Genomic DNA, 27,958 nt, shown 5'->3' with positions numbered 1-27,958 from the left:
CCCCCGAGTGTACCATTGATAAGGAGATGTTGCGTCCAACAGTGGGGCTAGTTTCGGGCTGTTCTACACAACTGGGTGTGAACGGCAAGATACAGTGAGCGAGTCTGACCGCCTGGTGAGGTCAGGCCGAGGTCCGTGGGGAAGCAGTGAGGTTGAACGGGTTCCTCAGTCAGTGGAGACGCTGTTATGAGAGGGTAACATCCGACACGAACCACGATGCTTCACGGTGATAGTGATGATATTGCTCGGGGCAGTGAGTGGCACACTTCATTAGTCTGCCGGTGGTTAAGGTTGATGCCGGAGAATTAAGTGGTATAATTATTCACGTTCTGTCCAAAGTACACCAATTTGTGCGTATTTTACTGGACATGGTTGATCAATGGACGATTGAGGAGCCACAACGCGTACGCATTTGTATTTGTCATATCCTAGAACAATAATAAATAACGAATGGCATCATATGTGTGAAGCGAGTGCCGCGCCGCGGTCAACCTAGTCTGGACTCGATACATGGCCTCTCTCTGGTCACATCAGGCAAACGACATAACACTCAATGTCGCGTCAGAACACGCGAGAAATCGCACATTTACGCACATTCTCTCTCGAAGGATCACAATTTTCTGACACACACACATTGCCGTATGCCCACAAACCGACGAGCAAAACTGTTGACGAATATTTTGTTTTAACATGCACTCTGGCGGTAGATGGCGCCCCCCAATGCGCAAACGGATACATCGATACGACACCTCCAATACAACAAAGAAGTTCAGACATTGGTATCAATACACATCCACGCCAACTGGCCTTGATCAACAAAGCAGCGTTCGTTTTGATTTCATCGTCGTAGATGTGCTAACATTCGAAAGTAAGGTGAAAGCAAGGTAAGTTTTGCTTTGTACGGTACCTTGAAGTTGTGATACCTAAGCACAGGATTGTGTTACAATCAAGAGCGTTACAGTCAATAGCGTTACATGGAACTGTGGATCCGAATCGCCAGTGAAAGCGTTGGTTGCACGTCTCCAATGCCCACAGCACAGCTGGACAACAGACGGAGAACCTAATGAAAGATGGGCGAAAGTTCCAAGGTCTCCCCGTCTACAGACCACCATTCTATGCGCCGCACAACGACGCCCAACACACGCCGACCCACATGGACATAAACGCCAACCAACTTCCGACATCGTAAGCCGCATACACCGCCAGCTCAATTAATGTCGCTGGCCGGCTCAGTCAGAGGTCTGTTGAATGCGATACATGTGCATACCCCACGGCTCCAAACAGCCTTGTAACGGTGCTATATGCCGCTAGCCACTACACTATTGTCAACTCAAGTGCGATGATCACATTGGTGCCAGCTGATAATGGTAATGTGGGTTCGTCCAAACTCAATCCGGCGAAGCTCGTCTGTCCTTTCAAAATACCGGGCTACCGAACACTGACAGGCACCTCCAGCTGGCTGGCCCTGCGGTGCTTCGAGGGCCGACCGGCGGTCCTCAGTGGGGCGCGGTCGGCCGGTCGGGTCCGCTGGGATCCCTGTCCTCTGTGACCTCTGACCTCTGATCCTGACCTTTGACCTCAGCGCCCATTACGCCCGGTCACATATCAGTCACATCCAACCAACACGGACCAGCGACTTTGCACCGCGCGCGCTCGAATCCCATCGGAGCCATAAGTTTTCATTCTTCCGTCTATCCAGGGCAGCGCGGCGCTGCTCTTCGCTTCCGCCCGTCGCTCTCCATTCCCTTCCCAGTCGTGTGCCGGTGAGTGTCACAGCGCGCTCCGCCCGTTCAGGGCACAGCCTCTGCCAGCAGCACACTGTGCCGCAGCGCAGGCCTCTCTGTGTACGGCGGGGGCTCCTCCGGCGACCCCTCCTCCGGCTCCACGTAAATGTGCGTGACGGCCGCGCCGGCGGCGCCGCGCGCGCTGCCATGCAGCACGTGCCGCTGAGGCGCCGGCGCCGGCTCCCTGCGCGCCGCCGTCGGTCGGAGCGGCGCCGGCGGCGGCGCTGCCGCCTCCTCGGCCCCGGCGCGCTCCCGCTTCTTCTCGAGGAAGCCGCTGGGCGGTCCCTGCGGGTAGAGGGTCTCGTAGGGCGGCGGCTCGGGCACGCCGGGCCGCGGCGGCGGCGGCTGGCGGGCGGCGCGGCCGCGCAGCTCCGCCGGCTCCCTGGCGGCCGTCCAGCGCACCGAGCGGATAAAGTAGCTGACGGCAATCACCAGCAGCAGGACGATCACCGCGAACCCCGCCCACGTGGCGAAAAAGTGGTCCGATTCTGGCGAAAGAGAGGGGAGGACTCTATGGGTTGATAGATTCGACAGTTCGCTTATGATACAGTTGTAACAGCACACGGCAGTCGTGGGCGCCAAATATGTAATAGAGACAGCTGGTTAGGCAACCTAGCTCGTATCGATCGACCGACGAGCATTGGGTCACAAGGCCATTTCTCTCTCCTCCAAGTCTGATACATCCGCTCATCGTATTGCACTTCTAAGCTCATTATCACTATGTCACCGAATCACAACTTTGCGCGCTCACTCCACCACATATATCTTTCCTGCGAGCTCACCACACCACCCATATCTCACCTGTGAGCGTGCCGGTGTGCTGGTTACAGGTGGAACTGTACTCGTCCTGGTTGGCCGTGAAGCCGCAGTTGGGGTAGCCGTCGCAGACCAGTCGCTGGCTGATGCAGCGTTCGGTCTGGTCAGACGAGTCGCGGTTCAGACATAGAAACCGGCCCGCACCGCAGCCCATGAACAGCTCTGTCGGCACAGGAGGGCAGTGAACGTTAGGGGTGATACTCTGAGATTGGGCTGATATTGTTCCCTCCAGTTACAAAACAAACTCCTGAAAACCACAGCCTGCTCTTTTCCATAATGAGGAAGCTGGTCGCACTTCATGGCATCCATATCAAATTCTGTATGATGCATCAATTCGTTTGATGTGTGTAAGTAACAATCGAGATGCTTTGATGGCTATCAAGCAACTGACAGCTCAAAGGGCTGACAGTTTGTGTGCACAGCTGATACATTCATCTGCGTTAAATACTTTGGCCGCGTCTCGTTTTGCTGCTGTGATTTCAGACCAACTCGAGCGCGACGCATAGGCGTGGCCGACTCAAATCGGCAGCCAAACCGCAGCAACTCGGGCGTACGTTCCAAACATCCAGCCTGCTGCTCTTGGCAGCTCGCGGCCGTCGTTCGGAAGCTGTTGCCAACGCGCTGCGGTCCGCCGCTGGCCTTCAATAACACGACTGGGCCACAGAAATGCGTGCTGATGCAGCCACTGGCATTGACACCTCGCTTGCCGGCTAGGCTGTGGCGTTTTCTTTATTTAAAACGGCAAGTGTTGAATTTGTACGCATCGTGCTCAAGTGTCAAGTCTGGATAGCCAGGCGTGCTGCCAAAAGTAACATCATGTTGAGTGGTTTAAATGCTTACCTCGGTTATAATAGGCAGTGACCACCACCTCGAAGGATGGCTGTAGACTGACGGCGTCCCGAGGCACGTGCGCCTGCAGGTTGATCTCTCGCACCGTGCACTCATACCCTGTGGGACGAAGGACAGATCGGGTCAGGCCACAATTAGTTACCATTCCTATTGGCGTCTACATGTATTCATGCCCACCACTGCACTGTGAGTGTGTTCTGTGTGACTGGGTGCTTAAAGTTATGCTGTACCGAAGTTCACGTGTATGAGGTTACATAGCTGCCGCTAGATGTCACTACTGTGTGCGCCTGAAGTTATGCTGTACCGCACATGTCCAAACCTATGTTGTATACCGCTGCCGCAAGATGTCACTACAGTTTGCGCCTGAAGGTATACTGTACCGCATGCCATGGGAACGAATCTACAAAACGCCGCAAATTATGATATCCAAATTTGCGGCGGATAAATGTGCCCTCGTCCGTGGTTCACCGACCCCAGCTCAACACGTCCAGTCGCTTCCCCGTACGACTTATCACCCCAGGCCACCGACAGGCGACGGAAAGCCATTACCTCTGACCACTCTGACACACCAACGGACGACGGCCGACAGCCGCCCCATCTCCCGCTCGTTCCTGACCTCTGACCCTCGCACAGACGCGCTCCGGCCGTCTGCATTGCGCCGTACCGTCGCTAACCGCCGCCGCTCTCCGCCGGCCAGGCCACGCACGGGTCACGTACAGACTGCTAACGCGATTACTCTGCGACGAATGGAGATGGATTCGAGGCGGCGTCGGTGCCTCGGCGAGGTCGCTCGCGCGCGGAGCGGGATTTTCGGATTGGTTTCCATGGTCCGCTAGGGCACTGACCGAAAGGCGGCTTTTGGGGTCACGTGGCTGGTGAAGTAACTAATGGTCGGAGAGCTGATAGCAATTGATGGCAAGGCTTTTACTAAGACCTGTCGACGGTCCGGCACGGTTGTGCTAATTGCCAGAGTTGTAGACGATTGAAGAGAGAGCGAGTAAGGGTAACACAGAAGAGACAGGCTGGCGGCGCCGCCGTCTCTCTCATTCAGAGTGAGTGTTGGCCGCAGCTGCGCTAGTCAGCAGTCAGGGCAGGCTCCTCTTCAGAGTGAAACCCCGGGCACCGCGTGACTTCCAACACCGTCCGACGCCATTAACAGCGATCGGCTTTTAAACTCCGGCGGTGAACAGCTTGGCAAGGAGCCTCCTTTGTCCGGTTCAGCATGGTTTACGGCCAATCAGGCGGGGTCACTCACTGACAGCTTGGCCTGTTCCGTGCGGCGTGCTCCTGGCAACCGGACATACAGAGCACACGGGCGACAGGGACAGGGGGAATAATTCACGCCGCTGAGCTGCACGTTATTAGTGCACACGACTTTCTGGCAACGGACCAGCAGCGATCCAGCGTCGAGCAGGGTCGTGTTTTGTGGATCTGTTTTTGAAGAACGACTAATGAGCAGGAGAGGTCAAATGGCGTTGAGAGGATATGCATGCCGGGGTCATTTTTAGTTTTGATGTTCTTTGATAGGCGTATGCTATACGACTCAACTGGCTGTGTGGCTGCGATGGTGCATTCAAGTTGTGTAAACGCTTTACGTAACCGGATGGTACACAGCAGTAAGTTCTTCAAACATTTTGCATGTCTAACGCCTTTTGTCTGAAACTACTTTACATGATTCACCAAACTTAAAATAACATTCACATGCCAAGCTCGCGAAACACCCATAAACAAATGATTTTCTTGGCTTTCAGGTATGTTTTAACGATCGGTTTTAGAAGTGACGCCCTGCCATTCCTATCTATACGGTACGATTATTTTAATTTCGTTAAAATTTGAAACGGGTCAAATGTGCGCGAGCAAGGTCTTGTGATGGGCTCGTGGAGTGTACCTGATGCCAAGGCCGTATATAGCCATTAGCCATAATGCCATTCGCATCATGCTCATTGGGGATGAATTGCTTTTAAAAAATCCTAATCATCGATGTTTAATAACTATATGAGCCTTACTATGCCGGTGGCTTATTTTAGCATCACAACAGCACAGATAAAAGAAAATAGTAATAGTATACCCATTCTACTTAGGCCTCCAGATCCCTCTAACTGCCGATGGAACCCCACAAACGACGCCGCGCAGCCTCCAATCCGACGGCCACAGTGAATTTCCAAACATTTTGGCACCGGGTAAATCTCCTAAATGGCCTGCCAAATGGCACAGCCTTTCTGAAGCTCTTCTTTATCGTCGTTGTAAGTTTCACGCTTTGGTGACGCCGCTGGATGCGTGCGCGGTGCGGTGTTTTCGGTGGAGTGTCGCCCCGTTCCGCCAGCTGGAGGGGTGATAACCACTGAGTGCCGCCCGTGACCTCTTTGTGGCCTGTCACGGCGCTCGTACACCCGTGTTTATGCCGTTGCCTCGGTGCGCTGACGTATGTTTGTACACTGACGCACGGGAACTTCACAGTGATGACGTCATTGGCCGACGAGGTATGTGCGGATCTTAACGGGCGGCCTTGTCAACTACGATAATTGTTCGTGCTGAAGAGACATCTACTTCGACGAAAGTCGTCGACATGCATTATAAAGACTCGTTACACCTGAACTAGAAGTTCAAGCGCAAGAAGTTCAGCCACGAACATACCTAGCCTGACATTGGGTTGGTAGTTGGCGATTTCGTCATTCTCTTTGACCCATTGCGCTTACGTCAACTCCCAAATAACTCTGTCCGTGAACTCAATAGGTAGTCATACATTCAGACAATGTGGACTGTGGAGCCAGCGACACCCGAGCGCTATACATCACTTTGCCTTGTGACGGCAACACAGAAGGCTGAAATCAATTGCAGAGGAACAGTTGGTTCCAGCTGGGAAAATGGTGATACCAAGTGACCTCTCTTCTACGAACTAGTTCGGCCTCGTACATATATCAAATTTGTGTGACACTCGAGGCCCGAGGGTGGCATTATAAACCAAGCCAATGTAGTGTAACATTGGCCTAGAATGCAAAATCTATAGACGTCGCATGTGTGTTGTGGCGTGACGTTCCCTCGCTTTCGGCAGTGTGACGACGTGACACATCAGTCCGTGTCGCGTCACATCAGATCACGTCACATCGCGTTACATTTAGACGTTACCTCACGTCACGACTCCTTTTTATCTACACCGCACTCCAACTGATCTACAGTGACGCAAATGGCCACACAATCGTCTGCGTGTCCCGTGGAGTGTGTGGTGTTGACACTGCGAGACACGGTCCCGTGCCCCCCCCCCTACGGCGACCCGCGGCACGCGCCACATTCACCCCCGCACGCCCAACGACAGCGGCGCACAGCTGACCTTGGGATTTCGCAGGCCAAATGACGTCATTTCATCCACAGCCGCCGGCAACGGCATGGGACAGGGAGGGGGGAGAGCGCTACTCAATGTATCCGAACGGACTGCCTGTCAAAGCAGTGTGTCAGATTCATTTATCCGTTTCCGCGTGAGGCCCACGCCATCATTCCGAACGGTAACGGCGCGTGACGGTGAATGTGACGGTGAATGTGACGGGGAATGCGACGGTGGAACGGTAGGACAACCCGTCCCGGATCGAGGATGGGTGGTAGGTATAGAGTCGGGTCCCTCCACTTCCTATCGACCTCAACGACTGGTGGTATGAAGAGCAACCTTTTGTCTGCTGTAGAACGGAACCCCGCTGCATGACGCACACTGGTTGTTGAAAACACCGGCAGAGCAATAATGCAGCCATGCGGGTGTGTTGTGTGCCGACCTATCGTTGCAGTGCATAGGGGCTCTAAATATCGGGCGCTGCATAGTTTTATCATGTTCTATTTTGAAGCATATATAGGACGTTTCAAATGAAGTGGATCCTAACCTTACAGCTCAACTGGAACCCATGCGCCGGTCCTTAATTTGGCTGAATAGGATTTCCGTTTATTGTCTGTATTCCTACCAGATCCGATCGAACAAAGGAGATTTATATGGCTAAGTTGTTTCAGGATAGATTGTGCGGCTATGGCCAGTTCTAAGCTTCTATATTATGGTAGATGAGAGTTTGTTATCTTCAGCAGGAAATGCGAATGACATGGCTTCCTGACAGCTTGCAGCCACCGACTACGTAAGCTAACCAATAAACCGTCCGGAGAATGTAGATATTGCATAATATACCGCGAGGCTGTATCACGTATATGCTCATATTACAATCGACTGAGCAAAAACCTCCACATCACTTCTTATACCTTCTTTTTCATACAAAGAAAAACAAAGACATCAGTCGCATAGCTGGCCAAGTCGACAGACCATATTCGTTCAGAACCGGCTTCATTATCCCCACCACATCTGACGAAGCTCTATGATGCAGACTTTAGCGAAGTCCCGGAACCGTAGCCTCTCGCCGTTTGATCCCGGCTGTATCGGCGGGCATTTTGGCAGATCGGTCGGCGCCAGGCTCAAGGGTATCGAGTCCGTCCACCGGGGGGGGGGGGGAGGAGTCAGGGGGGACTCCACGGCGGCTAGTGCCAGGGGCGGTGACAGGTCGAGACCGTTTCGAGTGTAAAATGTGAGTGACGGATTTTGTGGCCGTGGCAGATTATGTGACAGCCTCTGTTGGACTGTAGGGGATAGAAAAAACGCGGTTGGAGTGTCACTCTTTGTTTTGGCTTTGTGATTTTCTGTCCAGTGTTGTATAACCGTCGGCACCTTCTCATGAAGTTCACCGAGTTGGTGGTTGTCTATCTGTTAAAATTTGCAGTCAGGGTAGGCATTATTTGTTGAGTCAGGGTATGCAGTTGCATGTGTCCGACTGTGGCTGTGTAGCTGTGGGTGTGTGACCCGTGCTACTGTCGCCGTTTGATTGTGCAGCCGTCACGCCTGTGCCACATACCCGACAAGTGACAACTACGTGACCGCTCACATGTCTCTCTGAATGGCTACCAAGTCCCGCTCCAACATAGCACCACATCCCTGCTACCGTAACACGGACAGCCCCCCCCCCCGCCCCCGCCGTCCGTCCCAGGGGCACGACCCGCCGGCTGTCACTCGGGGGCATAAATCGTGGTGCCGACACATGGCCCGACTGATTTGGCAGGAGTCCCCGGCTGGGACGGCCGGATCGAGACTGCACAGTCGCCACCGTCATCTGTCTCCGCTGGGGTGAGGTGACGGGGTTCGTTCCGGCTCGAATTTGTCAGTCGGAGTGTGACGAATTCGCGACCATCCCGATTCTTTGGATAAACGGGTGATTTTTTTTTTGACTGGCATGCGGCCGGTGGAGTGGGCTGGGAATAACGAATGGAGAGGAGATGCACATGACGCGTGTCGCTGTGATTGAATGTCAGCTTCACTGGCTGTTTGGGATCGACCCGCGGCCATATTCTGGTTCAGAGTCCCCAGAATCCAAGAATTATGGTGTGGTCGCTGGCGATGATTTAGTAGATGCCGAGTCTGGGCTCAGAAAGGCCATGATAAACATACAGAGTTATGCTAATGAGTGACCACGGCCGAATAGAAAAACATTGAAGGCTGGAGCGGCGCCGATAATTCGCTGCCTATTTTTGTTCATCTGCAGAGCAAGCTTGTCCTGTGGAAAGGCAAAACAACCGCAACTTGCAAGGCAACTTCAGCAAAAGTGCGGAAACTATGCTCCCTCCAAAGCCTACTGCTTATTACACGTCTAGAAAACATACAACTTTTGAAATTAGTGCCATCATTGCACGGATGCGAAAATATAAGCCTAAAGGGCGGTTTGTTGGTTTATCCAGTATCCACATTGCCTTAGTCGTCCTTACCGTATTTGTCATCCATGGTCGGGTCGCAGGCTCCGAACAGGCTCTTCCTGACCTCCAGGTGATGAACTGAGGAGCGCCATTCCCCACAGAGACGCTCCGTATACCGATGTGAGCGGCCGAACGTGGTCACCTGAGGGTCAGATAAAGGTCAGGTCACCAGGGTGGACACTGGACAAGGGGCGCTAGGTCAGGTCATTCGTCACTGTATATGGTGGCAGGTGAGCCGGGCGAATATTGAAGAAGTAATGAGAGTGAGATGCTGCTCTTATTATCTATGAGGCAAACGTATTATCACACATAAAGCGCAATTGGCTGGGTTAAAGAAATATGAACAGCTTAAGTTGCACTTTTCGCCGTTCAACACGAGTGAGCAATGCCACCCGGTAGTTTCACTGACTTAACGTTTTTACCGCACCATATTTCAGAGTACAGTGGGTTAAATGTAGAACGAAGCCCAGTTCCGCGGAAGTAGGTCAGTCCCCAGCATCATTCTTTGTACTGCCAAGGACGGCCAGGGGCTCCATCTCGCCCAGCCGGGAACTCCCAAGTCGGAGGCATCCAGCGTCGGCTCAGCTCAGTAACTAATATGCACGCCGGCTCAATCAGAACGCTAATGGTCGGCAGCCGAGTCCCGGAGGCGGCATCAGTTCCAAATGGAGGTATGACGCAGGCCGTCATCGATCGCCGGACGACGAGCGCCCGCTCGCCGCGCGCGGAAGACGGCCGGTTGCTACGGCGGACCAACAGACGGTCGGACGGACGGACGGGAGACGTTGGTCACGTGTGTCACACAAAACCCGGACGCCTGGGCAGCATGGGGTGATGTGTGAGACTGGAGGTGGGTAGGACGGACACGTCTGGCTGCTAACTAGAACTTTGTCATAAATAATGGTATTTGTGCTTTTGAAGCAACTCTTCTGGCCAAAAATCCATCAATTTTGTAGCTTGTTGAACATGGCGATGTCTATGACAAAGGTTAATTGCTCAATGGCATGGAGGTATTACAAACATAATGGAAGATGCCTTTGAAGTGATTTTATGGGCAGTGTAATGTAAGTACTTAATAAACAAACGCCGTGTTAAATTGCCATCAAACCTCACATTATAAATAAGACAGAGTGGGGACTAAAAGTCTTCCGCGTTACCGCCCATGTTTTCGGTCATGATTGCATCAAAGGTGTGATCAAAAGAAAGAGGTCCACGATATGTTTGCAGTATGCAGCACCGGTGGGGGCACATGTATGTTTTCCTGGTCAGTCTCTGCACGGTACGATTTTAGCCTTCTTCGTGGCGCCGCGGGCTTCCCAATCCTGTTAGCTGACCCGACCGGCCGGACTCGACCGGGACTTAGTTTGGACGCGGTGATCCTACTCGACGCTTCGCCCGTGGCTGAGTGTCAATTTGCAGCTCAGGCTGACAGTCTAGCCTTCTTTTCGTTCTTTTCAAGAACGGCGAGTGTGTCGATCTAGTGTGCTTCAAATATCTCGTAATCTCCTCCCGCTAGAGGCTTCTCGTTCCAACGATCTTCAGAATTCAACCGAGGCAATGTCTCGTGGACTGTTATCGCATCTGCTGACTTGCTGCGTGACCTCGGCTCTTCTCACCGGCCTGGGCCGCGCTGCGCCCGCCAGTGCATCGTGCGAATCGACCGAATGTCTCACGGAGGCGCTGCTCCGTCTCGAACTGGAGCTCGGTCAGCTGAAGAAGCACGTCCGCAACCTGGAGCAGTCTGCCTGGCCGATCGAGGGGGGCAGCGTCGCCTGGCAGAAGTGCCGCAAGGGCGTGTGCCACTGCGGCCGGCACAGTCGCACGGTGAGCTGCCAGCAGCTGAGAGGTCTGAACAGCGTCCCTCGACGTCAGGTGATCCCCGACAGCGTCGAGGTGCTTCATCTCTCGCACACTCACATCGATGCGATTCACGAGAACGCGTTCCGTGGTTTGTTTCGACTCAAAGAGCTGTACGTGAGTGAGAACCTGCTGGAGGTGCTGCCTGCGAAGCTATTCTATGATCTTGAGAACCTGAGTGTTTTGAACCTGCGAGGGAATCGTATCACAGAGCTGGAAAAGGATCTGCTGGTGAACAATCGCTTACTTACTGTGCTGGACTTGTCCGATAACCGGCTCACCGAAATTTACGAGCAGGAGTTCTCGGCTCTGAGCGTTCTGAATTACCTGACGCTGCGTAACAACGCCATCGTCTCCCTCCGACCGGACACTTTCCGCTACCTGCGCAGTCTGGAGCACTTGGATCTATCCGGCAACCGGCTGTCCTCTTTACCCGAGACTCTCTTCAGCAGCCTCAAGGTGCTGCAGATCCTCAACCTCAGCGAGAACCGCATCGCGGCGCTGGCCGATATGACGTTCGGCGAAAACGTGCGCCTGGTGACGCTGGACCTGCATCAGAACGCGCTGGAGAACCTGTCGGAGCCTCTGCTGCAGAACACCACCTCCGTGACCTACCTGGACCTCTCTGCCAACCGGCTCAGCAGGGTCAGCGACCGCCACTTCGAGCGCCTGCTCTTCCTCAGACACCTGTTCCTCGGCTACAACAAGATCAAGCACCTGGAGAACGGCACGTTCACGGCGCTCACCAGCCTCGAGCATCTGTTCCTCTTCGGAAACTCGATGACAAGGGTGGATAACGGTGCGTTTCGCGGACTGCACCAGCTGAAGTGGCTGCTCCTCAACGACAATGACATCAAAACGCTGCCTGCGAATGTGTTCAAGGACCTGGGAAGTCTGGAGAGACTACAGCTGAACAGCAATGAGTTCCACAGCCTGGCGACCGGCCTGCTGGACAACCTTCCTCGCCTGCGGCAGGTTCAGCTCGGAAAGAATCCGTGGCACTGCGACTGCTTCATCCTCTACCTGACCCACTGGCTGAAGGTGAACCGCGACAAGCTGTGGGACCGCCAGCCCAAGTGCCGAGGGCCAGGCGACCTCGGCGGCAGCTACGTGATCAACATGACCTTCAACGACGTCTGTGACGGCCAGTGGCGCTCTATGGTCAGCATCAAGGGACGCGTCTAAGGAGCACCGAGGGGTGAACTCGTCATTTAGAGATTGTGTCATTGGAATGTTGAATCTGTGTCTATAAGAGAGCCGAGAGGCGTGAATTAAATGGATACCTATCAGCCGCGAACACATTTGAAAATCAATATCGCAATGAGTAGAGGAGAGCAGCAGTCACAGCTGTCATGGCTACAGTACATCGCCTTCAATACCGGAAAGAATGACAAATGAAAAGTAGACCCAACTTGTATTATCTTGATACCTAACATTAAAATTGATCGAATTAGGTATCACCTGAACATGAGTTCAAATGGTATATTTAATAATGCGAAAGTTTATTGAATATAAACATTTCAAATGTCAATCGATGTTTCACTGGAAACACATGAAGCCACCTCTCATCTCACTTCTTTGCCATCAGCCCATCATGACTGCGGCCTGATGCATGTTCCTTCATCTGTTCCTAGATGGCAGCAGTAGTAAACGCCTGTAGCTAGACTGTTCCGCAGAGCGTGGATTTCCGCATCCCAACACGCACGCTAATGACGGAGTATAATGACAAACAAACGCATACCTATGTGTAACGTTCTCCCATTGTACAATGCATGTTTTAGGAGGAAATGTGAGGGATAGGAAAGTATTTTTTCAATAAAGTCAATGCTTTCCTTTGGTTCTTTCTCCGAAGTCTTGTGTATCTTAGTAATCGTGTAGTCCCTGCATCCATACTCTCCGCAATAAGATTCTTTTATCCTCAGTGAGGATAAAAGAATCTTATTGCGGAGAGCTCAGAACAATTAACGATCCTGATTGGACAGTCTTCTTTCGATTTTAATTAATCCAAAAGGTGCGCATCAGTTCGCCAACTGCCGGAACTGGTCTGCTCTGCCGGACTCTCCGCAATCCGATCCGATATGACAGACCCCGACCTCCGGAGTGTCTCTCGTGACACCGGAGTGACACACGCGCCAGTGACGTCACACGTCGGTCCGTCAGCTGAGCGCCGGTCAGCGCCGGGGTTCGATCGGGCCGCGCGCGCCGCTGTTTGCCCCAGTCGGTGACGTCACCGGCGGGCGGCGCAGCGTCCTTGGCAGCGCCCGAGTGGCGGCGGTCGCGGAAAAACAGCGCCGCGGGCGGTGAGGACGGTGGTCCGACCCCTGACCGGGATTGTAGGCGGCTCGCTGGTCTTTGTCGCAGCAGGGAGGGCCATCGGGTCGGGTCGGCTTACCAACGCGGTTCGTCAAACACGCTAGCAAGTGGGTCAAACCTCCCAATCATGTCATCGATCCGCTCCATATGGCGAGATGAAATACAGTGCCCCATAGTCTGACACATTTTTCCGATGTTAGACTAGATAAATGCGGTTTCAGTCGCCTGACATTGCCCAACACAATTTCCTACCGCGACTCGCGAGTTGCCAGGTCACGGCGGACGGTCAGGAAGTCTCCAGACAAAGAAAGTCCCCCGGTCGACTGAGTTGTTTTGTTTTGACCGAAGAAGTGACCTACAGCAGTAAACACTGAACAGTAAACACCAACAGCTCGTAGCGTGTAGCTGGACTCTCACAGAAAGACACAAAAGACGACAAAAGCAAAAAATTGCACACGATGTATAATAATACGCTTCTCTTGGCGTTGCACTCCGCCGATCTTTTATTCCAATGGACGTAACTGATGAAGAGAGAAAACGAGCCACAATCTGTCTATGGGCGTCACTGTAGTTCGCGATTACTCTGGTGAAATATCAGCAGAATGTGACAGTATTTCAATCTAGGGAAATATAGCTGGATCATAGAAGGTTTTTCATATTTCTCATGAAAAATAGCTGTTCTCACTGAACTCAAAGCTGCTTGATATATTATCCCACTGGCGCCCCGTAATAAAACATAACGTGGAACGAAAAAGGCACTGCGCAGCAATCGACCTCGGACCTATTACCGGCCATTGGAACGCTAAGTTCTTCGTCTCTGTAACTATACTGAGTCCATAACTCAAGTGTCCTAGCACGTTCATCTCGTTCAAATCAGGGCTCACAATCTGCGGCAGTTAACAACAATCCCGCCAAGTTTACAGCCTGTGTCGCGATTAATCTTTATTAGTTGTAATTGATGCCAGCGAGGGCGCTGCCCGCATATGCACGGTGCTGAGGGTGAAGCTGACTTATTACGAGCGAGCGAGCTCAGCGAGCGAAGCGAGTCTTTTCAATATAACGGAAAAATCTCAGTATGAGCGGCCCGGCCCGGCCCGGCCCGGCCCGGCCCGGCCCGGCCTGTAACGCTTTTGAGAGGCTTATATCTCAGCAACCGCTGGACCGATTGGCCTGCGGTCTTTTTTGCTGGGTAGCCCCATCCCTTCTACCCCGTAATTGACTACTTTTGATACACCTCAGTGACCGTCGTGGCACGTGCCACGTGAAAAGTCAAGGGTGTTCAAGCTGTTTTGCAAAAGTAGTGATTTTGAGAGGCTCATATCTCAGCAGCCGCTTGGGCGATTGACTTGCGGTAATTTTTGTAGGGTAGCAGCATCCCTTCTACCAAAAATAGGATACTCCCGATGCATGTGGGTCACCCCCAGTGCACGTGCAAAATACAACAATGAGAGGTGTCAAATTTGTTCCCATTTTAATAACTCGGTAATTACTGGGGCGATTTCGCTGAAACTTGGCATACAGGTAGGCACCCACCAGGCAATGCATTCCCATGTGTTGCGGTTAGGGTGCTACTGCACGTGCGCACGTGCAGGGGGCGTTTCCAGATCTCGAGAACGGCTGGGCCGATTGCGCTCAAATTTGGTACACGGTTGGGGACCAGTTGGTAGGGTGCCGTGCAAAAGTCATTTTGGACCCCGTTTGCACGTGCGCACGTGCAGAATGCCGCTTCCAGATCTCAGGAATGACTGGGCCGATTGCGTTCAAATTTGGCACACCGCTAACGACCGGTTAGAAGGGTGCTTTGCGCAAGCCCGTTGGAAGCACCCTCTCGCCCTTCCGCACGTGCAGGGCTCACTATCTCGCTCGCTCGTTCTTCGCCCAAAAGGCGTTTTACTGGTTGGTAATATATTGGGTGAAAACGGCCACTAAACGTCAGCGATTTTCATCCGCCGCTCTAGACTTGGGTTTGTGATACGCATGTCTCGTGTGAGGTATGCTGTGCCGCAATACAACTGTGAGCTACGGCACAGCAGGCTTCGTTAGATCCGCCGTGGCCGTTTATTTACCAGTCCGAGATCGCCAGATATACAGCTGTAACTGGTATAAGCTCTTCTAATAACAAACGGATCAGGTGGAGTGCCTCTCAAACATGCAATGTTTTGAAACAGCCTATTCAAACTCCACGCTAATATCGTCGGAACGACTCATTTGGGTGTCTCTGCAGCGCTCTAATTCCATCAGCCTGCCTCGAAACAAGCGACCATGACCTGCCTACCGACCGCATACATTCAATAACGAAAGGCGTTAGCATAATGACTCCAGCCGTCACCGCTTCGCGCCAGCCGGCTACCGCGTCTAATGAACGACTCCGTACGGCTGTCAGCCGACATTCACTGCTGAAATTTGACCTCTACACCCCGACCCGCGCGCGGTCGGACGTGACACCGGCTGCGGGCGCCGCGGCGGAGTCGTTCCGGCCGCCGGCTGTCGACACGATGGCGACACGATTACAGTCGCACCGTTCCCGGAACGCTCGGAAGCTCGTCTGAACGAGCGGCGCGCAGCTCGGCGACAGCTCGATTGCCCGAGCTGCGGGACGGGCCGGAGCGTGCCATATAGGAGGGCTCAGCTCGGGGTTCGGAGGAAACGGGGGGGGGGGGGGCGTGAAATCGTATGGAACGGAATGGTGACCTCGATGTGGGAACTTGACTAAGGCTGATCCCCCCAGCCTTAGACTTCTCGATGATTCAGAATCACAAAGCTGACTCCGTAACTCCGGCACACGTACCAACAGACAGAGGATCAAATCTGAATCACAAGCATACACGCCAATATACCTACACAAGAAAACCTACACAAGAAAAGAAAAAAAAAAGATACACACAAGTTCATTCCCCAGGGTGGAATGAATACTGGACAGTGAACAATGAACATAACAGAACCCGTTTCAATGGAGATCCAAGGCCCTTAGTGAGCAGTTCGTTTGCGAGCAATATCACAACCTTGTACTTGCATTGTGATTCCGTATACATTAATGCTAATTCTCATATGCTGATTTATGGACCAGAGTTAAAACCAACGGCTCCGATGACCTGGCTAGAGTAATCGCTAGTTGTTTGGTGAAATAATTTACCCGCTGACACAGCATGGAAGTAATGCTAATGCTCCTTTCTGCCCTTGACATTCGCAGAACCTCGCTCCGCTCAGAGTTTAATTTCATTGTGACACTAATCCCCGAGTTCCCAGTGTCACGACACGGTTTTACTCCAACCCGGCCACTGCCGGCACAGCAGCTAATCTCTGTGACCTGAAGGGAATAACCACGAAGGTGCAGATTACCAACGAATGACGTGTGGCTGTAATGTAACGTAGGTATGTAGGTATGACATGTGCGATTATGCAGATGTGCCTATGCGTACATGTACGCAGATCATCTGACAGACCGGCGTCACCAATGCCAGGATGTATCCGCTCATGGTACACAAATATCACTGATATAGGGGCTCAGTGGCATTCCGCGTACGCACGCACCGTCCAATATCTGCCGATCGGAGACCTCGCATTACTATTATTTTTTTTTTTCCGCGAAAGAATCCCAATGGTAGTAACAGGCGACGGCAAATAAGCCAATCTCGTCTGTATTTTGCGGTTATGTAAGTACGGTTATATATAGCACCGAATGAATCTCTGCAGAACGGGACTCGTAGGCTATGTGGAGCAATTATACATGGAACATCGAACAGCTATCGGGCTTCTATAAATAAAAACCGCACCGTCGGCCGAATTGGCTCCAGTTTTATAATTACGATATGGCTAAAGGTCAGGTGTCGGTGTCGTTCGTGGCCTGGTGCCACGGGATCGAGGACGTTAATGGAGAGAGGACTCCGTGAAACCGTTCCTGGTGGCCCGCTGGCTTCTGTTGGCCGTCCGAACTGCGGCGCCCTTTACCACTGCTGACCGATAGCTGGCGACCGATTGACGCCTGTCGCCGGTCCGACCGACCACCACTCGCCCCTGACCGACCCACTCACCGGGCCCGTCCCGGTGCCACTGACCTTCAGAAAGCTGGTGCAGTTGTTCGGGTCGTCAAACTTGCCCACGCTGAGCTCCTGCACCACGGCGGAGAGACCCCCGGCTGTCGCAACGGTCCAGTGTCAGACACAGTCACGACGATGTACTCTTACCTTAACCTGCGCGGGGCTGGGGGGTAAATTTTACCCACCCTCAGTAATTTTTGCAATAACTCAAAAACGGCGGCGCGCATCGCCGCCAAACTTTCAGTACCTTTTCTTACATCAATTTGACACGTTCCCTGAAAATTTGAGCAAAATCCGTCGGAAAACTTTTGAGAAATTGACGTTTTAGTGACGTCATGTTCGCCATTTTCGCCTCAGAAACGGCAAAATTTCAAACGCCGCTAACATCTTCATTTTTAAAGGAATCAAGATGTAACAAAAAAGGTGATACGTAATTCTACTTTGTCTATCAAATGGCTATCTCGGTTTTTTGAAAATTTTGGATTTGGGCCAATTTTTTTCAAAAAACTGACTTTTTTGGAAAAATATTTACAGTCTCAGTCCATGACTCCATTCTTCGGCAACTACGGTGCAAGGCCGATACTTGTTGAGTATCCATGACAGATTGGATAATGATGTAAATAATAAACCAATTAATACAAATCAAATATATTCAAAATACACAAAGCTTTCGGCTTAACCCTATTAGTGGCAGGGGGGGGGGTTGTTTTTATCCACCCCTCAGGTTTTTCGGGAATATCTCCGGAACCGCTGAAGTTACGATGCTGAAATTTTCTGACTTTTCCTAAAACTAAATTGGGCACATTCCCTGAAAATTTCAAGTTCATAACTTTACCAGGGGCGGCTCCAGAGCACTGGGAATTGGGGGTCCTATTCGTGAAGCGAGTCATTTGGGCGAAGATCACGATGCTGCACCAGTTTTACGAACAGTGAATGAAAGGTATCATGTGATAACGTATACAAAGTTATTGTGCATCCTCTTTTGACACGTTTTTGCTATAATAGGCGGATCCAGGCGTCCAAAAAGGGGGGTTATTTTTTACCTCCCAACATAGGTGCCCTGACACCGCCTATGCATGACCAATACAATTTTAGTCGTTCTCTCATAAGAAATTTGTAACATAACAAGACCATTGCCACCCTTTTTAGAAACAGTACCAACAAAAACCTTATTTACTATACATTTTGTGTACCCCCAATCTCAATGATCTGTATCCGCCTATGATTTTTGAAAATGCATATTTTTAGGATCCATGTGAATTCCTGGTTCATTCTCTATCGATCGGCAAAAGTTGCGTTAAGATTGGTTCAGAAACCTGGCCGTGATAAACAGTCTAAAATGTATCTGCAATTTGCCCGTTTTTACCCCCCTCTACCCCCCTATTGACATTTTTTAATTCATTTTTTTTAGAAATGTAGATCTCGTTAAGCCAAATCGAATGCCGTTTAAATTTTGAAAATCGGCCGGTTAGATCTCGAGATATCAAGGGGGGGTCGTAAACAGCCCCCCCCCCCCTGCCACTAATATGGGGTAGCCAGGAGCCTGCCACTAATAGGGTTAAACAGCCTTGATCACTGTGAGTTGTGGCAATGTATAATCGGTACCGATTATACATTGCCACAACTCACAGTGATCAAGGCTGTTTAAGCCGAAAACTTTGTGTATTTTGAATATATTTGATTTGTATTAATTGGTTTATTATTTACATCATTATCCAAGGCCGATACTGTAGAAACTTGCAATTTGTACCCTTGACCTGACCTTGACCTTGACCTCAAGGCTCAAACTTTAAATTAAGTACATGTTTTCAGTTGTTCGTGATGAGATCTTTCGCTTGGCGTTTGAATTTTCCAAATCGGACCATTAGTTCGGGAGATAACAGGGGGGGGGGTAAAATTTACCCACCCCCAGCCCCGCGCGTTCGGCTGGAGACCCCAGCCCCGCGCGGGTTAAATGTTTTGTCTGGCAGGACATTTTCAAATATTTTCGAGATTCTATAAACCTAACATCGCAGCTTTGCATTTTTGCTTCATTAATATTTTCTTATTCCAACATAAAACATATGAGCAATTCTGAGCATTAGTTCATGCCATTTTGCATAACAACTGAACAGAACGCAATCAAACCCTAGCAATGATGACACACCGAAGAGGATAACTACATTAAACGAATCTAAACAAATGAGTGATGATAATGAGATGTTAGACAATGACTTGAGTTGTATAAAATGGTGACTGTTTCGAAACATTGGGCCACGGTCACGCTGTTGTTTTTTCTCACCGATGGGGCTGTTGGCGATCTCGATCTGCACGGAGCAGGTGAGCGGCCGGGTGAGCTGTCCCGGTGAGAGTCTCACCAACACCGCCGGCAGCCCGTCGTGCAGGTGAATGGTGCCGTTACACACACTCGGGTCGTCCAGGTACACTGCCGGGGGAGAGAGACGGGCGTGAGCGCAGGAAACGGCACAGTCATGAGCTGACCTTGTGAAGAGCTGGGGGATGCAGTGGTATATTGCGTTATTTATTTTGCAGGTGCGCCGTGCGAGGCTTAAAATGATAGCCCGCAGTACAAAGTGGCTTATGGGTAGGACGAGTCTTTGCTACCTCGTTAGGAAGAGGTGGCCAATGAGGTAGATATGCTGTTCTGGATAGGACGGAACTGGCTGAGGCGGTATAATCCTGACACGACCGGATGAGACACGGATACTGCCAATAAATAAAGCTTCGGTTGTTGACAATAGTCCCGTGCCCCCTTGCAGTACAAAGAGTCGGATATATCCCGATCAGAGCGACGACGTGTCAGATTGGAACTGTTCTGGTGCGCCGGAAGAATAAAGCATAGTCCGAGACAGACGGAGGAATGTCATTATAGACATTGACCGGGCTGTTCGACCAGTGAGTTGAATCAATAAAATAACATAACATAAAAATAAATAAATGCATATCAAATCGATCAAATAAAAAATAAATATTACTGGTAAAAAACTTATATAACATCTATAGGTACATTTTGCACTGTGCTTAGTGGGCAACTATACAACCAGTCTCTCGATGAACCCACGGTAAATTAGCTTTGCTACTAAAAATAGCTTTGGTACCTACCAAATTAGCTTGGTTCTGCAAGACTCGAACGAAACAAATTCAACAAGCATCCGAACAAAAATAGCGGTGGTGCAGCCACTCTCCTCACACTCATCCTCCCAACTGCACAACCACTCAAACAACACAAAAATCTAACGATGCGCAGATTGTACTATAATAAAGGTTCCGCCACACATGTGTACCTATATGCAATAATCATGTTTGCTCCCAACCAAGCGAACTACTTGCGAACTACTTGCGGACTTCATATAAGAACATTTGCTTGACGTCGAATAAAAAATATCCGTATACCTAATCCGTCAATGCATGTCAGTTGTGAATTCACTTAACTTTGAAACGAGATCTGCGAGTACCAAAGCATTTTGTCTGAGTTAGTTATTTTGGAATAAAGTAGCCGCCTACGTTACGTTCAGCTTCAAAGGACGTCATTTATTTTCTCAGGCGAAACAACAAATGGAATAGTACGCCTCAGTGCGAAATGGATGGTGAATCATAAAACGCGATCTCCTAAGAGCTAATCCTGTTCCAGTGATTTGGCCTGATGGAGCTGTCAGCCGTGATGAAGGCAGGGTGGGTGTTCTTCGGTCGTTCCGCAAGGCTTCAATTCCGAAACACGTGAGTGAAACGCGTACCATGCGCATCACAATGCCCTTCTGAAGACACCTTTAATCCCGGCGTGAAATATGCATTAAATCTACTTTCAGCCTCACACATGCTGTTTGTGTAGGTTGATGCAGTTAGGGTCACACTCGAATACTGCAACTAACTTTACGCTGGTGTGTTGGCGAACTTACAGTTATAACACATGGTGATCATAATCACTATATTCATCGTACTTTTATAATCATCACAAGTTTCACCTTTCGAAACAACTCGCTCTGGCTCAAATTGATTCCTCCACCGACATCACATCTGTGACCTCTTCCACCGATGACGTCACCTGCGTGCCGCTTCCGACACCGACACCGGTTCCCCGTCCTTCTGACGTGTCCCGCGCGGGTGATCCCATCCCGTCTGAGGCCATCTCCATCCGTCTCTGGCGCCGTGGCGCGTCGGCATCGCCCCGTCCGGCAGTGTCACACGACGGAAAATGGGCCACCGAGAGGTCAAGGGTCACCCAACTCGGTACGCTGGTCACAGCGGTATTGACATTCATTTCCTCGCGGTGTCACAGCGGTATTGACATTCATTTCCTCGCGATGTGTCAGGAGCGGTCGGAGTTTGGCGAACGACCACCCTTGCCGCAGCGCTGTCGACAGGCCGCCGTGCTAACGACAGAGTAGGGCGGACGCACGCGGAGCAGCCGCAGACCGCAGTTAAGTGGAGTTATAGAAAAATGATGGCAAATGTCAACACTTGCCTGGGCTGGGTGAGTTTAAAGTTTTCCTGGATGACTGAAAAGTCGCACAAAGACATACATAATACACATTGACATGCGATTATAAGCGCAGTCTTCACAGCCTACCTCATATAGGCATGTATTGCGGTACAAACCTACCACATAGGCATGTATTGCGGCACAGCCTACCACACAGGCATGCATTGTGGTATGTACATTGTACAGCTTACCACAAGGCATATACTGCGGTACAGCCTACCATACAGGCATGTATTGCGGCACAGCCTACCACACAGGCATGTATTGCGGTACAGCCTACCACACAGGCATGCATTGCGGTACAGCCTACCACACAGGCATGCATTGCGGTACAGCCTACCACACAGGCATGCATTGCGGTACAGCCTACCATACAGGCATGGATTGCGGTACAGCCTATCACAGAGGATCAGGGATGTACTGCGGCACAGCCTACCTCACAGGCATGTAATGCGTCACAGTCCACAATTGACGATAAAAAAGGGCTGTGACACGGTTTATTGCACCAACACAGACAGACGGTTGGGAAACCCGACAATTTTTTTTTTATCGTGTTGTACGTAGGTTATTTTCAATGCAGCCTATTGACAAAAAAAAACTGCACCATTTCAGCAACCACTGAAGCAGGGCCCTTTAGAACTTCATTAATTAATGTTTGCCTATTGTGACCCAATGTTTGTATTCCTATTAGCTGGCAGGTACCATCATTATAATGTATGTCCAATGCGCAGTTGGGCGATGAGGTTTCTGTGTCTTTCCAACACCATATATAGCGGCACCAGGTGTTATTAGCGACCATAAATCACACAAAATGCCCATTGAACCAACCTCGAGGTGCCACACTGAGTGCTTGATAGACACGATAATTGAAATTCTGGACCTCTCCTTGACAGGTCCGATTTATGGCGCATACATCCGAAACACAAAGTTCAACTCCCATGGGACCTTTTCCGGCGAAAAATCGAGCGCAGCTGGGCTGATCCACTTCTTTGTTTGTCACCGCGAGACCGAGACGGCGTAGCAGCGTTTTCCAGTTAACCTGTTTCTCAGCTCCGTGGCTGGCGTGGCCTGCTCCTCGTCAGTCTCCGTCGAGCAAACAGTTCCAGATATTAGCCACACGGGCGGCCATTTCGGCCGCCATTTACCCGAATTGCGGTGGAGCTATGTTAGTAGCACTAATTAACATACAAAGCACGTTTGAGGAAGACGCAACGCAGGATGCCGTCTAAGAAAACCATCCCGCTCTGCGTCTTCAGAGTCTCAGACTCAATCCGGACCGCGTCTCTCTAGTGTCCACAACAGTTGAAGCTTGCAGTGCTGTGCTGCTATCGGGAACTCGCTCACGTCATCGTCGTAATACTGCCGCTGAAACACGGCATAATCAATATCCCTGTCTGCCCGCCGACCGGTCGTTCCGAGTCGCCCGCTCCGGACCGTCCCTTCGTGTCACGATGACTCAACGGCAGACCGGCAGCCGCTGTCAGTTATGCGCGCCGTGCTGTCGGCCAGACCTGCGACTCGGTCCGCATTGATTACCAGCGAGGCTCGGCAGAAGCGATGACTTTGGCTCGCGGCGGAACGGGTCTTTGTTTCTTCTCCGCGCGATTGGACGTGGTAACAGTTGTGCGCCGAGCGGCCAAGTTGCACCGGACAGGATAAATGGATCTCTGGCAACAGTGCCAATTTCTGACGGAAAAATCTAAACAAACTGTAAACTAAAGCCCAAATCCTAAACCTTTTCGACTCGTGCTGCGTCGACATACCTATTATTGACGAAAGCATAAAGTATACTCCTTAGATATGATTTGTTTGTTGTATCACTTCGCTCCGAAACAATAACATATTGTCTTATCCAAAGAATAACCTGTATGTATGCTCATGCGTACTTCCGTCTGCTAGTCAAAGCAATGAAGCAAAACATGTGCGATGCACTGCCTCGCCAGTGCTGGGAGAATACCTACCCGCTATACTGAAATCAATCTGAGACTACTGCAGGCCCAGTGTTCGGTATTTCCCGGCTTTCCGGACACCATTTTACCGTTTTCTCCAGCCGAGCGCGCCTGCAGAGACGTTCGATCACAGCACGACACGGGTGTGCGGAATTCTGATGACCCTCTGTCGTCACCACTACTGTCTCCTCCGTCCCCCCTGTCGCTACGGCAGCATCCACGGGTTTCACCGCTTGTGTTGAAGGCCTCCTCCTCCTCCGGCCCGGACGGGATACCGCTAACGTTGCCATGCAGAAAGTTTGGCGGTGTCAAGGAACATAATAGGACTCACTCTGTCCTTTTACAGGTAGCTGGGTAAAGTAAAAAGTTTGAAATATTTCAGTGGTAGCGACAGTGCTATTCTGGTCTCCGGTCTGTCGAGAGGTAAGGAAAAGCTGTTTGTTCGATCGCTCACAGTCGCCGAAAATCGTAAAAAATTAGTGGCGGCGAGATACTTTTAGCTTCCTTTCGTTAGCTGGAAAGTGTTTGGGTGAATTCTATTATTAGGTGCGCGGGCTATATAAAGATATGATAAATGAAATTGAAGACACAGCAACCAGTCGAAGACAATGCCCTCAAACGGACAATTGAACACCACACACGACAGTGGTAGGAACGTGCAATGATTCTCCTTGCTAATGCGCATCACGTTTGTGCCATATAGATTCGCAACAGCCTTGGAACTTTGGAAGCTCTTTAATAATTTAGCAAAACAAAGTCAGAGCGATAACCGGCGGTCACCGTCCCAAGGCCAAGCTATCAAAGGTCACTCACCCGTTACTTGCTCATAACTAGCCCGTATCAAACGACGTCAGATCGATTAGCTAATATCTCGGCTCATAATGCTAGCCCTGCGCCATGGAGCGCCTCAAATGAAAACTGACGCTGGTCGCTACGGAAAATTCACTGAACGAGACTCAAAGCGCGCCCTAAAGAAACTAAGCCACAGACAGACACATGGCACCGTCTGCAAACTGTGGATAAGGAGTTATACTTGTAACGGCCACCCCTGAGCAAAGCCGTGCGATAACCCCACCGGCGACATCCTGAGCAAAGCCGTGCGATAGCTCGACCGGCGACCGGACGCCCGGTGCGATAGCTTCCTGGAACGGGACTGCCCCAGTTGGCTCAGAACTCAGACGACCGACAAACCCCACTTGCTTATTTAAAATTTTTCTTGAGTTATCCGTAAGCACAAGCTTTCTGAACAATGACGTTCAAAATGACGAGGGTTTTAGAGTCACAGCTGCACTTTCCTACATGCCGGGGTATGTCTTAAGCACAGCACGAGCCGGGCAGTAAAACTATGACCAAGAAACTGTCGGTGTCAAAATGTCATGTTATTTGATAGGCCGGGCAGGAAACAAAAGTTTACTGCCCGGGTTTACTGCCCAGGGCAATGACCTCTAAACTACAGTTTATCGCATTAGCCCAGAGGTATAATTGATAGGGAATGTATAATTGACATCATTATTGCATGATATTTGCCGCGTAAAATTAGAAAACCAACATTTTTTGGCAAAAAATATCTGTTCTGCTTATCAAGGGGTTTGAAATATTTTGTATTGGTTACAAAGCCGAAATTATGGCAAGCTTCTATTAATCGAAATCCGTTATCGCTTGTTTCTTATCTTCGTTTGACATGTCCACTGATACCTTGGGCTTGACAGTTTTAGTCCTTTCCTCAAAACAAACATGTAAAATATGGAAAATATAAATGTATTTCACGAAAGTTTAGCCATAGGTCATCAACAAAGTACGATTACATAAATAAAGAAAATATTCTTGCAAGAGCACTGGAAAATTCACGTTTAATCACTAGGAATATTATACCTTCTACCTTCTTCTTGTTCTTATGTCATGGCAAATTATTCATGTATGATGTTCTTTGGATATCCAATTGTTGTGCCATTCTGAGTTGATATTTTCAGACGCGATTCTTTTTGAAGTGACTAGTGAGGTATTTTGATGCATTTTCTTTTATAAATTTCCTTTAAAGCTTTATCCACGGCAGTAGCGCAATCACTGTTCGGAAATTATGGACAAAACAATTGTATAAAAGTGTCACCAAAACCTGTCGAAACTACTTAGCAGGTATGCGGCATGTAGGAAAAATCTTACTGACCTCAGCCGTACGAAATTATTTGGAAACTCGGTTTGCAAAATTTGACTCCGGCCCTCGTGCTTCGCACTCGGGCCTACGTCAATTTTGCAAACCTCGTTTCCAAATAATTTCGTCGGCCCGGTCAGTAATATATATTAATGGCCTCAGCGCTTCAGCAGCTTAGCTTATGTGTAAAAGTTGGTGCAAGGGCCTGCATGAGGGGCAACTTAGCAGAAAGGAGCCCAGTGGCTTCAGCTCAATGTTCGAGAAACCGTAGCTGCTGACCTAGTAAACGGGACGGCGTTTGAGGTTGAGCCATCAGGGGCGCTCCGTTTTCAGTCACCGTATAATTTGATAGCCTCGAGTCATCGAGGAACGCACGGGCAGTGCCTGTTCAGTGCTCAGACTTGATTTTACAGCAGAAGCGGCCCAAGCTGTCCAAACCCTTCACCCACTTTCATCCGTCGTCTGGCAAATCTTGTGGCAAATAGGTGGAGGAGAGGCGCTTTATGCCCCACTGCAGTTGTTCTGTAAATGTCTCGTTAATTTTAGTGCACCTTGTCATGCATCTTGTCCTTGTGATATGAAATTTCACTCTCAGGTAACCCAAGGTCGAGTCACCAGGTCAAAGTGACCTCAATTAAAAAAAAATCCTCACCTTAGCCACCCAGACTGAACGATTGTTTTAAAACACATAAAAAGCGATTGATAAGGGGATGAGATGCATGAGACGTAAATAGCGGATTTTTACTTGGGACCTAAACATTAATATTCTATGATCGAACCACTGCCACAAAGCGGTTTGTGAAACTTAGGTTGCAGGTATAGGCATATCTTACGAGTTACTTCTACGAAACGTCAAGGGCGGCGTCATAAATCTGTTCAGCAATTAGCGTGTTTCGCATTCATCTGTCAAAATGCCGTCAAAGTGAAGGGAGTGACAGGCTAATCACCACTTGGGCAGCGGTATTTACCCGAAAGATTAGTTTGACCGAAATAACTACCATAAATACAACTCTGTGCATAACCGTGACGGTGACGGAGATTGAACACTGAACGCACGAATCCGGGGTCAATCGATGGAAAATATCGAAAATATATGTATGCTCGCATAGAAATGTGAGCTTAGGCATGGAGAAAGGCCTTTCGACCCGAATCGAATGCACTCGACCGATTACTCAGAACATCACGGTGACGGAACTAGACGATAACAATGAGAAAAACATTACTTAGTTCGACTTTATCAGTGGCCATGGTCGAAAGTCAAAACAACGACATTCCTAGTTCTTATCCCCGGACGGCTGCTCCAGAGGACTAAGGCCAGTGACGACTGGGGCAGAGTGGGGGAGACCGGGAGAGAGCGGGAGAGCGAGTGGATACACGGTCGGCGAGGCCCGCCTGGTCGGTCTCAGATAAACAGAGCGAGACGGCCCGCGCCGGCGACAGAGCGAGAGAGAGGGCGGGGGAGGGGCAGGGGTGGCAGCACCGAAAACAAACCATCGTTTCCGAGCGTCGGCCCGTGCATCGGTCCGTACCACGCGTAGTGGAAGGAGACGACAGGTACTGCCAAAGAGCGCGGCCCCACGCAGCTTGGCATCGATGTGCGTCACTGTCACGGGATCAGTAAATCAATACGGTGTGTCATTCTGGGGCACGGGCAGAGTGGGCCAACGAGGATACTCTCGGTGAGGTCATGCAGGGGCGGATAGGGGCGAACCGATGTATGACCAATGTATGGAGGGCTGCCGTGGAGGCCGCACTGTCTCACCTTTGCTGTATACGAAGGAGGCGGCACCCGGCACTCCGGCCGCCAGTCCCGCGGCGGCCAGCACCAGTAACCGCGCCTCCATCTCCACGTGCAGGCGAGACCGGCCCCGTGACGACCGCGGAGCACGCCGGCGGCACCACTGCACCTGTCACCGCCCCGCGCCGCCCGCACCGTCCCGCCTCAGCGTCACAGCCGA

At 50.7% G+C, this 27,958-nt stretch overlaps 3 protein-coding genes across 7 annotated transcripts in view; 2 read left to right on the top strand and 1 right to left on the bottom strand.

The window, feature by feature from the left end:
* The window catches only part of LOC122369744 (anamorsin homolog), a 6,056-nt gene extending 5,600 nt beyond the window's left edge, over nt 1-456 (top strand). For all 5 annotated transcript variants that reach the window (XM_043344709.1, XM_043344711.1, XM_043344710.1 and 2 more), the window contains exon 7: nt 43-456. The gene's annotated coding sequence lies outside the window, so the exon portion shown is untranslated. The remainder of the gene's footprint in view (nt 1-42) is intronic.
* On the bottom strand, nt 388-27,958 carry LOC122369743. The gene is made up of 7 exons (XM_043344706.1): nt 27,763-27,958; nt 19,704-19,847; nt 17,441-17,520; nt 9,228-9,357; nt 3,441-3,548; nt 2,586-2,762; nt 388-2,272 (listed from the first exon to the last, which is right to left on the bottom strand). The coding sequence occupies exons 1-7, from the start codon at nt 27,842-27,844 to the stop codon at nt 1,791-1,793; spliced, it is 1,203 nt and encodes a 400-aa protein (XP_043200641.1). The 5' UTR covers nt 27,845-27,958; the 3' UTR covers nt 388-1,790.
* On the top strand, nt 10,600-12,633 carry LOC122369741 (carboxypeptidase N subunit 2-like). The gene has a single exon (XM_043344703.1). It carries the CDS (start codon nt 10,773-10,775, stop codon nt 12,255-12,257), a length of 1,485 nt encoding a protein of 494 aa, XP_043200638.1. The 5' UTR covers nt 10,600-10,772; the 3' UTR covers nt 12,258-12,633.

The sequence above is a fragment of the Amphibalanus amphitrite genome, unplaced genomic scaffold (genome assembly GCF_019059575.1).
Source record: "Amphibalanus amphitrite isolate SeventyFive unplaced genomic scaffold, NRLGWU_Aamphi_draft 001067F_arrow, whole genome shotgun sequence".
Lineage (NCBI taxonomy): Eukaryota > Metazoa > Arthropoda > Thecostraca > Balanomorpha > Balanidae > Amphibalanus > Amphibalanus amphitrite.
Note: the sequence above shows the minus strand (reverse complement) of the source record. Positions and strands in the feature narration are given on the sequence as shown.

Coding starts and splice junctions, on each gene's coding strand:
- LOC122369741 (XM_043344703.1), top strand. CDS start 10,773: ATGTCTCGTGGACTGTTATCGCATCTGCTGACTTGCTGCGTGACCTCG.
- LOC122369743 (XM_043344706.1), bottom strand. CDS start 27,844: ATGGAGGCGCGGTTACTGGTGCTGGCCGCCGCGGGACTGGCGGCCGGA. Junction 17,521..19,703: donor GATCGCCAACAGCCCCATCG/GTGAGAAAAAAC, acceptor CCGTTGCGACAG/CCGGGGGTCTCTCCGCCGTG. Junction 2,763..3,440: donor CACTGCCTATTATAACCGAG/GTAAGCATTTAA, acceptor CTGTGCCGACAG/AGCTGTTCATGGGCTGCGGT.